Source organism: Polistes fuscatus, unplaced genomic scaffold (genome assembly GCF_010416935.1).
Source record: "Polistes fuscatus isolate 324 unplaced genomic scaffold, CU_Pfus_HIC Scaffold3, whole genome shotgun sequence".
Taxonomy (NCBI): domain Eukaryota; kingdom Metazoa; phylum Arthropoda; class Insecta; order Hymenoptera; family Vespidae; genus Polistes; species Polistes fuscatus.
In genome coordinates this window covers 10,151,386-10,163,151 of record NW_025113107.1, presented here as the reverse complement: position 1 = coordinate 10,163,151, position 11,766 = coordinate 10,151,386, and the positions used below count along the sequence as shown (strand labels likewise).

At 32.7% G+C, this 11,766-nt stretch overlaps 2 protein-coding genes across 6 annotated transcripts; both read left to right on the top strand.

Moving 5' to 3' along the window:
* Positions 1 to 265: 265 nt before the first annotated feature.
* Positions 266 to 2,616, top strand: LOC122519813. 4 transcript variants are annotated; one of them, XM_043639536.1, is made up of 5 exons: positions 266 to 500; positions 934 to 1,073; positions 1,218 to 1,336; positions 1,414 to 1,562; positions 1,676 to 2,616. In XM_043639536.1, the coding sequence occupies exons 2-5, from the start codon at positions 1,005 to 1,007 to the stop codon at positions 2,164 to 2,166; spliced, it is 828 nt and encodes a 275-aa protein (XP_043495471.1). In that variant the 5' UTR covers positions 266 to 500; positions 934 to 1,004; the 3' UTR covers positions 2,167 to 2,616. The 4 variants fall into 4 exon arrangements, with proteins under 4 accessions (XP_043495471.1, XP_043495469.1, XP_043495470.1 ...); XM_043639534.1 differs by lacking the exon at positions 266 to 500 and adding an exon at positions 741 to 778; XM_043639535.1 differs by lacking the exon at positions 266 to 500 and adding an exon at positions 744 to 778 and having other exon boundaries at positions 937 to 1,073.
* A 373-nt stretch (positions 2,617 to 2,989) lies between these two features.
* On the top strand, positions 2,990 to 11,440 carry LOC122519812 (cAMP-dependent protein kinase type II regulatory subunit). 2 transcript variants are annotated; one of them, XM_043639532.1, is made up of 8 exons: positions 2,990 to 3,726; positions 5,062 to 5,153; positions 8,654 to 8,737; positions 8,994 to 9,100; positions 9,205 to 9,463; positions 9,788 to 9,946; positions 10,037 to 10,139; positions 10,286 to 11,440. In XM_043639532.1, exons 1-8 carry the CDS (start codon positions 3,510 to 3,512, stop codon positions 10,414 to 10,416), a joined length of 1,152 nt encoding a protein of 383 aa, XP_043495467.1. In that variant the 5' UTR covers positions 2,990 to 3,509; the 3' UTR covers positions 10,417 to 11,440. The 2 variants fall into 2 exon arrangements, with proteins under 2 accessions (XP_043495467.1, XP_043495468.1); XM_043639533.1 differs by lacking the exon at positions 2,990 to 3,726 and adding an exon at positions 4,442 to 4,753.
* The last annotated feature ends 326 nt before the right edge of the window (positions 11,441 to 11,766 follow it).

Sequence of the window (11,766 nt, the reverse complement as noted above, 5' to 3'; positions counted from 1 at the left end):
GGTATTCCTGTTCAAAGCGCCCTACATTTGTATTTTAGCGGCAAACTTACGAATCACAAATTGTATGAAAAAATACTAAAATGCAATGTAAAAATAGTATTTCGATTAGCATAGATGGGTACTTCTATTCAAAAAAATACTAAATTTGCACTTTAACGCCGAACTTGTATAAATTATAAATTATAAATTATAAATTATATAAATAGAAAAATAGAAACAAGCAATGTAAAAATAGTATTTTTATCAATATAGATGGGTACTCTCATTCAAAACGTTCAATATTTGTACTCTAGCGGCAAACTTGTGAACCATAAATTGTACAAACAAAAATATAAAAGAACGAATAAATAATAAGAATGTAGCGCAAAGTGCAATTGTTATTTCACACACACACACACAGTCACCATTTAAATAATAATAGTTAAACTTTTTCAAAAATAATATCAATTATTGTACAGTACCAACTATTAGCCGCACTCGTCACAAACATCATGTTCAGTGTATGACAGTATATGATATCTAAGGATCAAATATATGTATATATATATGCATAGCTGTTCAAGCATGTTTATTACGGTCAGAAAGAATTAAAAAATTTCTCGAAATCTACGATCTGTCATAAATGTTTACCTTTCATATCTTACATATTGAGTAGATTTTATTTTTAATAGAAATTATTTTAATTCAAAGATTATACTTTTAAATCATATTAAAGAGTCTGATAAGATTTTTAATACGTTTTTTAATTTTTTTATTGTTTTGAAATTTATCATGTTAGGTAGGTTAACATTGCGTAATTAAAAATAAATATGACAACAAAATAATATTTAATTTATTAAATATAAATGTTTAGTTTATAATATTTTGGATAAACATAAATCATTGTAAAATAAACATCATGATCTAAAATCATTGTATGATTCTTTTTTTTAGTAGCAATCAATACAATAGATAGTTTGGATTATTGTTATTTTCCTATTACGAGATGTAGCATTAACTTGCGAATGAAGGCCAACCATGATGCCAGAATTGCTCTTAGAACTCACTTGGGAGATGGTTCTAATATATATGAAGTAAGTTTAAAATAAGTTAGGATATGCATGGAAGACTTAACATAATTTATATATTATTTTTATTATAATTTTCATCTGAATAAAAAAAAGAAATTGACTTTTTATTAAATTTAATGAATATTTAGTATAGCATTGCTACTTTAGATTATTCTTGGCGGATGGGGAAATACTATGTCCGCTATAAAGAGAAATAATGTAGAACCAAATATAGCGGAAGCAGAAACTGTAGATTTATGTGGAGATTATTGTAATATTTGGATAAAGTAAGGGATTACTTTAAAAGTAAACATAAATAATGACTATTTTATTAAAGTAACTAATCAACAACTAACATTTATAGATGGTCCTGTGATGGAATGTTAAGCGTAGGCAAAGAGGATGAAGAATGTGAAACTTTAATGACATATAGAGATAAAAATCCATTTGTTATCAATTATATAGGATTTAGTACAGCTTGGGGTGCGACAGGAGAATGGGTTATAATTAATGGTTAGTGGACAGTTATATGATTTGCAGCAATGTATTTTAAAATAAAATTTTCTTTTCCTGTCTTACAAAGATATGCAAAATTTATAAAATAATACTATAATTATTATTTTTAGAAAGTAAATTTACGGCACTTGCCATAAAACAACAGCTCGCTGATACGAGTCATTTATGGGTTGATTATAACAACACAATGAGTTTTCCGCAAAATGCAGCCATTGCTTCAGAAGATGGATTATATGTTGGCCGTGCACATCACAAAGATTCTGTTACACCTGGTGGTATAAGGGGTAATATTTGTACTTTGGCATGGGGAAGAGCAGTACACGAAAAGAAAGAGTATCAAGTGTTATGCGTTAGAGACATTGACTGGGTAAAATCATGGGATGGTAGTGTTCCTTTATATGCTCTTCCTGCTGGTGAAACAGAAGATGATCACGCTCTTTTTATTGGTAGAGTATTATATAACGGATTGTATTATGTAGGAAAAATACATCCAAGCAATCAAGTATGTCATATACCAGTTAATGGACAAGAAGTAGCTTATTCAGAATATGAAACTTTAGTACTACATAATTACAATTCCATAGAACATATAGGAAGGTAAGTATTTTTAAAAGCTAAAAAATATTCGTGTTTACATCGATTGTATTATATATTTTTTGTATTCCATACCTCAATACTATAAAATTTTTGTAAAAAAAGTAAAAATTAAAACTATAACTTATAATTACATAATCTAGATATTGACATACTTCTCAATATCTTATTATTTTAAGTTGCAAATGAATTTTATTGTATGTAGTAAATTGCTATCGGAATGATAAATGCGAACAATATACTATCTGATTGTGATATTATGCGAATTGTTTATATCTCAAATGGTGCAAACAAGTAATTTGTTTGCATTAGTAATGATAATATGCTAATTATTTTTAGGGTTATATATATATTATATATGTGTGTGTGTATATTAGTTAGATAAGTAAAAAAGCGAGTATCTACGATAAGCAAAGTGTTACAAAAAGAGAAATAAAATTATATTCTTAGATCATTATAATATCATACCGCTTATTGTACCTATTTCTATCTGTTTAAACTGAAAATAAATATTGCACAACTCTTCAAATATTAGAATGAAGTCGAGTTAGTCACTAATCAAAAATGTAGTTCTCCGAGTTATCGCTAAGCGGAGCTGACGTCGCGTACCGATCAAATTACGAACCCTTTATCAATCTATAAATTGCGTATATCGTGGCGAACCACAGTTGCCATCTTCACGATCGAGGGTAATTGTTTCTCAATCTGTTATTTCGCGAACGCGTCTATGTCCGAAGTAATTTTGATGTAGGGCTTTAGAAAAAAAAAAAAAAGAAAAGAAAGTAACGAAAAAGAAGGGAAGAAACAACGGAGAACGGGAACGGAATGATAGCGGAATAGATTAGAAACGTTGTCTTCTTGAAGATTAGAGAGCGCGCGCGCGCGCGCGCCTGCGACGTGGTTACTGAAGAGTGGGAGTAGAGGGAGGAGCGGTAGTGGCTAGTTAGCTGTGAGAAAAGTATAAAGATAAACATTTCCCAAAGAGTCACCGTTTTCATCCTTTTCTCATCGTTGAAGACGTACGAAAGGGTATCAAATAAACTCTGCTTCTTTTTTCAAGTATTAGAAAAAGAAAAGTAAAGAGTGTCAAAGATAAAAAGCATCGAGCGGAGTTGATTGAAAGAGGAAGGGTACAAGTTGGAGTGATAGAGAAAGAGGAAGGAAGGGTGGGAGGAGTTAGCGGGCGAGCGAGAGAGAAAGAGAGAGTGATACCGTTAGGTGGATAAGGCGCGCGCGTGCGTGCGTACGTGCGCGCGACGTTAAGAGACAAGAGGAACGATAGGCGACGGACGCGATACGTCGCGGCTACCGGCGGAACGTTGGGAAGGAGCGTTCGCGCTAAGAGAAAAGATGAGCTGTCAACGTAACGCTGGCAAGATTACTGTGCCGGACGACTTAAGAGACGTTCTGTTGGAATTTACGATTAGTTATCTCTTAGAGCAACCCGGGGACATAATCGACTACGCGGTCGAGTTCTTTACGAGACTAAGAGACAACCGTCGAACGCAGTTGATTCAGCCCGATGCGCAAACTTGTGCTTCGACACCGGACGAGTCCGTTGACGAAGGTATATAACTTTTTTAATATGTGTCCTACATCAATTTATTTTCTTTTTTTATCTTTGATATCAAGATTATCTCCTCTTCTGTGCTATTCGTAGGATAAATATCAATTCGATGAACTCGGATCATTTAAATCCAGTTCTTCTTCTTCTTCTTCCACGGACGATACACTTTCTTAACGAGCTTTCAAGCGGGAGACGATCGATGGAGAAAAAAATGAGAGAATACGGATATAAAGAAACGCGTTATTATTATTTAACATATTTTGTCTTTCTTTCTTTTTATTCACGAGGATTTATTTATTCGTACGTACGTATGTGCGTAGTACGCGAGATGGTCAAATATCTTCTTGGATTATTATTCTTCTTACGCACGAGAGAAAATACTAGCTTTGAATTTTTTCTTCTCTTTAAATTTTTCTTTTTTGAAAATCATTATTCCCTGGATGTTTAGAAGATTTCTCTCTCTCTCACTCGAAAATAAAATTAATTCACCTTGAGTCCACATTTCGTGATTGATTTTTTAACCAGAGAACGAGTAGTTTCTCGGCGCTAAGGTAAATTGCGATTGAAGAAGAGATCGGAGATCGAATTGTGAATAGTCTTCCCTTTATTATTAGACCTTTCCGATTGCTTGCATAATAATCGGCATAGGCGCAGTAGAAGCATGGCGCGCGTCTTGACGTCTGACGTGCGCGCGCGCGCGTGCTCCTCACCATCCTCGCCGTCGTCGTCGTCGTCGTCGCCGTCGTCGTTTTAATTTCATAAATTTTCTAAGTAACCGAGCGTTTCGCTGCTGTGCTGCGCGAAACTCTCGGTCTTGGTAATAGAGAATCTTAGCCGATAGACTGGAACTTGGGTACTATTATTAGTAACGAAGTAGTTGCGGCACACAGTGTACATTCTATCTTGACCGGTGTCAGACTCAATATTATTCGTAACGTAGAGTGTCTATTTCGCGTAAAAAAACATCCGGGAAGACTCTCTTTCTCGGTACGCGGGATACTCATAGTTATGCATAAGGATTTTGAGCGTACGTCACTTAATCGTATATTATTTTTCTCTTTCAAACTTTTTCATTCCAAATTTACCGCTTCTAATCGACTTATTTCTAGTTAGAAAACTTTTCCTATCCCTTTACGAATCAACTTTATTATACATTTATTAATCATAAGTTAGTATTTATTTACATACGGAACGCGTTTCCCTTTGGGCGCACTTGCATTCGTCGAAAATCTTTTTGAACATTTGCAGCAAGTTGTTTCGCGCGCTCTTTACGACCGTGCCATTCCTTCTTTATGTATTTATACCTAACGCGTCGTTTTTTTTATTGCTTTCTAGAACCACCGGTCGGCAGGTTTGCGACCAGAAGGAAGAGCGTTTTCGCTGAAACTTACAATCCAGAAGAAGATGAGGAAGAAGACGGCGTCAAGGTAACAATCTTCTTCCCTTTGGCGACTTCCCTTTAACGACTATTTCGAATGAAAGTTTTACTTTTAAATATGATCTTAGATGAGTTTATTGAAATTTTGTATTTTAAATGAAGGTTACTCCAAGCAAAAAGGATTGGCCTCGATAAACAAAATTTTACAAGGATATGCATAATTCATTTACGTTCATTTCTGTCTTGTCCTGTATGTCAAGAACGAAAGTGACGTAACGTACTACGTAAATTCTAGATTACTTTAGAGAATTGAAAATTGTTATTGTTTTTAAATTATTCATGACAACTCTGTGGGACGAAAATAAGAAAGAGAGAAAAAACGTGGGTATGTTTCTACGTGAGAATTAGAACGATTTGTAATTTCCATTAATATTATTGATGTTGAACTTTGTCTAGTATTCTTTTCTAACGTTTAATTTATTTTATGATAAGAAAACCTGCTGAAAATGAATTCTTTTAACGTTTAATCTCTATGATATTAATAAATAAAATGAAATATTTATTCGGTAGCAGATGAGCAAAAGCAAACTATACGATTTTACGTAATGGACTTATTTAGAATTAGAATAATAAATTATAAATAAATATAATTAAGAGATTATAAAAAGAATATCTGAAAGAAGTTTGTCACAAGATTTTCCACGTTTTATCAAGAAGCTCAAGGATCTATATGATTCTGAACGATTTCTTTACATAGACGGCGTATCTTACAAACAAAATCATGTTTTTAAATAACAAAGATATAAATCCGGTTTTACGATTTGAAATTTTTCCTGATTCGAGTCGCTTGAATGCGGGTTAATCGTTGGAAGAGTTACCAAGTAGAAAGAAGATAGAGAAAGATAGAAAAAGAAAAAGTGAAAGAACCCTTTGAATTCACGCCGATAGCCTTTATGGATTTTATGGAACTTTTACGTAATGATTGCCCTCGAAAGAAAAAAGAAATATAATAATACAAGAAAAAAAAAGAAAGACAAAGTAAAACAAATAAAAAATAAAAGAAAAGAAAACAAAACAAAACAAAAAAAATCAACAACGAAATTGGACAAAAATTGTATAACAATTTTGCTAATGGCTATTAGGTTTTATTTTAAAACTTAAACCGATTATATGAAACCATTCGTACGTACGTATTTTAAACGTATAGGTATAGATATACCTTTAAGATACCTCGTGGAGCATACAAGAAAATATATAATATGTATATATATATATAAAATATAAACCTGATTATGTAGACACGCGCGTTTTTCTATGTTTGTGTTCGTTCATATGTGTGGTGGTGTGTTATACGCGCGAGCGCAAGACATCGTATAAAATCGTTTCGCATTGAAGTACCGCACTTAGCCTGCGCCAAGCGAGTGACGAAACGCGATGATTTACTTTGCTCGACGATGCGAGCGATGTACCTTTGTGACGTCAGAGCGCGCGTGTTCGATAACCTGACTATCACGGATGTGACTTTTGTGTGTGCTTCGTGTGCCGTGTGCCGCCGCACTCATCTACGATGACGGCTTACACACACAAACACATACACTTTTCACTCTCTCTCTCTCTCTCTCTCTTTCTCTCTCTTCTCTCTCTCTCTCTCTCTCTCTCTCTCTCTCTCTCTCTCTCTCTCTCTCTCTCTCTCTCTCTCTCTCTCTTAACACACATAGCACCTCTTGTAACCGAGAGACACGTATACACACTTCTAAACACGTGAGCGCACGATGTTGTATTGAAACAGCTCTACGAACTGGATTATTGATGCGATAATCGAATTGTCCCTCGATAAAATTATTCTACCGATTTTGTTCTTTCTCTCTCTTTCCCTTTCTTTTTTCTTTTTCTATCTTTTTTCTTTTTTTTTTCTATTAATTTCCTCGAAAAAACGAACGAAAAATTTGTTTCGGGACGTGTGCGATCGCTACATCCTGAGTTTTTTCTCTTACTGTCCTATTTTTGAATCGATCTATAAAGGGATAATAAAATATACATATGGTATATATATATATTTTTATATACATTATTTCTTTCATTCTTTCAATCTTCCCGGCGAAATAGCGGCCTCATTTTATTTTTTTTTCTCCATCGGTCGTTCGGAATTATTCATTAATTGTATGTTAATAATTGTATGTGTTTAAGATTGATTATATTAACGTGTAAGTTATAACCTTCAATCTCAAATCGTATTAGTTAATGTTCTTTAGTCATCCAACGTCTAATGAGTATTGGCGTTATTTTGTAAAATCTGCTTGTAATAGTTGTAAAATGTCGAGGGGTGACCTTAGAGTGTATAATAGATACCTGCTGTTAATAAAGCTTGTTAACTGATTTCTTTTTTTTTTTTCAATTTATAACAACTACAAAGTGAAAGTAAAACGCATTGAACGAGTATAGAAATAATATTTGTCAAATTTTGTTTAATTCTAATAAGCGTAGGAAATAATTCCGGTAAATGTCTTATTTTGTACCGCTCAGAAATTTTGGCTCTTTTCACTGCATTCCGCATGACACATTTTAACATTCCTGCCAATATTAAATTTATTTCTATCAGAATATTGTTTTTCAGTAAAATTTATATAAACTATGCTATTAACTTAAGGTTTTCCTTTTACTTTTTTTTTCTTTTTAAGGTAAACTTACTTGATATTTGTTAATTATTTATGATATTTCATTTGAAATTGTAATGGATATAATAATTACATAATCGTATATATAACATTGAATTATGTAATTATTAAATGATAATATCAACAACAAACTTTCGTGTCATTTTGTATTATTTTTTTTTTCTTTTTCTTTCGTTATTGTTGTCCTAATTAAAACTGTACAAAAAGAGTCAATTGGATATTAACTCATTTCGTTTGTTTCCTTGTATATAATGAACTTTTAATTAGCGCGAGTCGTTAAAACGGTATACAATGAATGCAGGTGTTTAAAAATTGTAAACAATACAATGCGCAGCTGAGCCATTAGAGTCACGTTTTAAACGAGTAACCCACCCAGACGACTATGCACGGCATGTCGTCAAAAAAAAAATGTATGAGCGAACTATGATGTGCCCTAGTTTAAAGCAATATCTTTGAATAACAAGATACGTCATTGCTTTAAATGAATTTTAATAAATCGTACGTTAAATAGAAAAGAAAATCATTTCGTGATTAAAATAATTATTGGAAGAATTTAACAATAAGGATCCATTAATGTTGAAATGGTCTTGATTATTGATTGCACGTTATTGTTCTACGACATTTATATATTGACAATATTAAGACAATTGTAATAAATAATTACATAATATTATATCGGTCATTATCTCTCTTTTTTATTTATTATTATTGATTAAATTCGTTTAACAGGAATCTATTTTGTTTTATTCGTCAATTCATTCTTAATTGTCATGAATTAATTTTTAATGAATGGTGCGAAATTTATCGAAAGAAAAAAAGATCAATCCTCATGTGTAAAAAATGTTTATAATTTTTTGTTTGTTTATGATTACAGATGGTGCATCCAAAGAGCGATGGCCAACGACAAAGGTTAGGCGAAAGCGTGAAGAACATACTTTTGTTTCGTGCTTTAGACGAAGTAAGTTAAACATAGTATACAGTTCACGCACAATCGAGACAAGAATATAATCGACTTGCACTCGCGCTAACTTTAGAAATACCAATGAACGCATGTGATCTTACTAATCAGATACTGTTCTTAGGACACAAAGATGTTTTTAAGAAAGTCTCTTGAAAATATCGTACGCGTTGATGAAAATATTTTATTAAAAGATTGCACTTCTGATGCTAATTTATCTTTAAGAAGAAAATTTATCGATGTCCTTCGCTTGCAGGAACAAATGGCTGACGTGCTGGACGCGATGTTTGAGAAAACTGTTCAGCCAGAAGAATTTATCATTAGACAGGGTGATGATGGCGACAATTTTTATGTCATCGAAAGGTAATCATATATAAATAACAATTTTAATTAAAAAATATATATATATATACATCGTCGAATGCTCAGAGAGAAACGATTAAAGAAAATTTTTATTTTCTTCTCAGAGGGAGGTTCGAAGTATACGTTAAGGATGCCAACGGCGTAGATAATAATATTCACACTTACGATAATTGCGGTGCTTTTGGAGAATTAGCCCTTCTTTATAACATGCCTAGAGCGGCTAGTGTTAAAGCTGTTACTCCAGGTACTCTTTGGGCCATGGATAGACAAACTTTCCGTCGAATTCTTCTTAAATCTGCTTATAAAAAGCGCAAGATGTACGAGGATTTGATTAATAAAGTTCCCATGCTTAAATCGCTCGAAGTGAGTATCGTCTTTTAAATCGTTGAACTTTAATGAATATCAATAATATATACTGAAGACTAAAACGGTCGTTCTTAAACATTTTTTATCTGGAGATTATTTTACACTTTTAAAAGAGATTTTTCTTAAAGTGGGTTTTATATATGTGTATACATATATAGATGTTTACCGTAGTATATAATATTAAAATTGAGAAATTTCTTTAATATTAGTTTGGTTATAGGGTCACAAGACCCCTGGGCTTCGCAAATTATATTTTGAGAACAACTAATTTAAAAATATTGATTTTATTATTTTCATTTATAATGTACGAACTTGTTACAGTCTTACGAGCGCATGAACCTCGCTGATGCGCTTGTACCCAAACAGTATTCAGATGGCGAGCAGATTATTAAACAAGGGGATACGGCTGATGGAATGTACTTTGTTGAAGACGGTGTTGTTAGAATAACTATATTGGGTGAAAATAATCGCGAAATTGAGGTATAGCGATAAATATTCATTCGTTTGTCATATCATACATTTAAAAATTCTATCTTTTACGATATATTTCGAATAATTTTGTTTTATTAGATTAATCGAGTTCCAGCTGGAGGATATTTAGGTGAATTAGCATTGGTGACGCACAAGCCTCGCGCAGCTTCGGCCTATGCCGTAGGAGATGTAAAATTGGCCTGTAAGTATCCTGCAGAATATTTTCTTTCTTTCATTTTTTTTTTACTATTGGACAAATAAAATTGCATTTTAATTAATTCGATCAAAGAAGTAAGAAAATATTGATATTATGAACAAAATTACAGATCGATGATTTTTGATTTTCAGTTTTGGATGTTGAAGCATTCGAACGTTTATTGGGCCCTTGTATGGAATTGATGAAACGCAACATAGATGATTATGAGGATCAACTGGTGAAAATATTTGGCAGCAAAACCAACATTTCCGATATTCGATGAACTATTACGAATTAGTAGACGTCGCGCTGCTGTACCGAAAGCACAGTTTCGTACAGTAATGTATAACAGAGCACAAACTTATACAACCACCTATTTCTGAATCTCATCCGCGTGTTTCAAGTATCGTCTCAAGTCCGACTTTCGTATGACTGTCTAATGTCAGCTGATAAGATTCGTCATTAATAGTTATCAAGTTTATACCTGTGACACACTAAACAAATTTCAAAGATCCTCGATTCTTCGTATATATACATACATCACGGTATTATAATAACTCTCCAAGACTGTATTAGATCAAAAAGTATTAAATATTTCACCATGCACTCACTCGCATGGGGGGATTGAGATCTATTTATGAAAGAGAGAGAGAGAGATAGAGATAGAGAGAGAGAGAGAGAGAGACAGAGAGAAGAAAAATCGGCAATGTGTATAATTGACATAACATGTAGAACGTTACCCCGTTAAAGCGTTGTTTGTTTGCAAATTATAAGAAATACTCGGAATCGTAATATTAAGTGTAGAAATTAATTCGATGTCATAAATAAATACTAAATTTATTCTTAAAGGGCACCGAATTAATTTCTATATCTATTACGTGACTAATAGTATTGTTTCTTTTATATTAATTTATAATAGATTGATCTGAAATCTTTTGACAAATTACACACTACCCAAATGCTCGTTCTATGCCTTCGGCTACTTTTGCAGGCGCGTATCTCTTATTTGAAATAAATGCTCTTATAAAAGCTGCTTACTCACGCTTTTAAGTACCACCGTAAATCGGAGCGTTAGAGAACAATTTAATCGTGTTCTGTTCGATGTTAGGTATTGCCAAACTATTCCGTCGTAGAAGAAAATGACGCCGATGGCATCTTTTTATACGTTTTGTTTGGGGATATATACATTTTTTTGTTGTTTTTTAATTTTTGTGTATTAAACAATTGACATACTGCGACAAAGTATAAAATTCAGATTATAGTACGTACCTATCTGCTATGATTACTATTCATGGAAGGTACGAAAAGGAAATAAATAAAGGAGATCGAAGATGCATTAGAAAATGCATGAAAATGTACAAATAACTAATTGACACGGCATGAGGAAAAAGAAATAGACTGTGTCTTTGATGCCACGTTTATTAAATATAAATGAAGTTAGTAGAAGAAAGAAAGATAACAAAAACGGCGTTTGTTCAGTCGTGGGTATAATTTCATTTCGATAATTGTTAATCATTATTGTTTCGTTTTTTATTTTTAGCATTGTATGTAACCCTGTATTATTTTAATGTTACAACACAGTAGGAGAGGAGAGAGAAATGATTGTTTATATTAAAGATAATAGAGAGTTCCA

Excerpts from the sequence above, each read along its gene's own strand:
- LOC122519813 (XM_043639534.1), top strand. Across the intron at positions 1,074-1,217 it reads ATGGTTCTAATATATATGAA|ATTATTCTTGGCGGATGGGG; the intron begins GTAAGTTTAAAA and ends TTGCTACTTTAG. Across the intron at positions 1,563-1,675 it reads AGAATGGGTTATAATTAATG|AAAGTAAATTTACGGCACTT; the intron begins GTTAGTGGACAG and ends TATTATTTTTAG.
- LOC122519812 (XM_043639532.1), top strand. The coding sequence starts at position 3,510 with ATGAGCTGTCAACGTAACGCTGGCAAGATTACTGTGCCGGACGACTTA. Across the intron at positions 9,464-9,787 it reads CCATGCTTAAATCGCTCGAA|TCTTACGAGCGCATGAACCT; the intron begins GTGAGTATCGTC and ends AACTTGTTACAG. Across the intron at positions 10,140-10,285 it reads AGGAGATGTAAAATTGGCCT|TTTTGGATGTTGAAGCATTC; the intron begins GTAAGTATCCTG and ends TTTGATTTTCAG.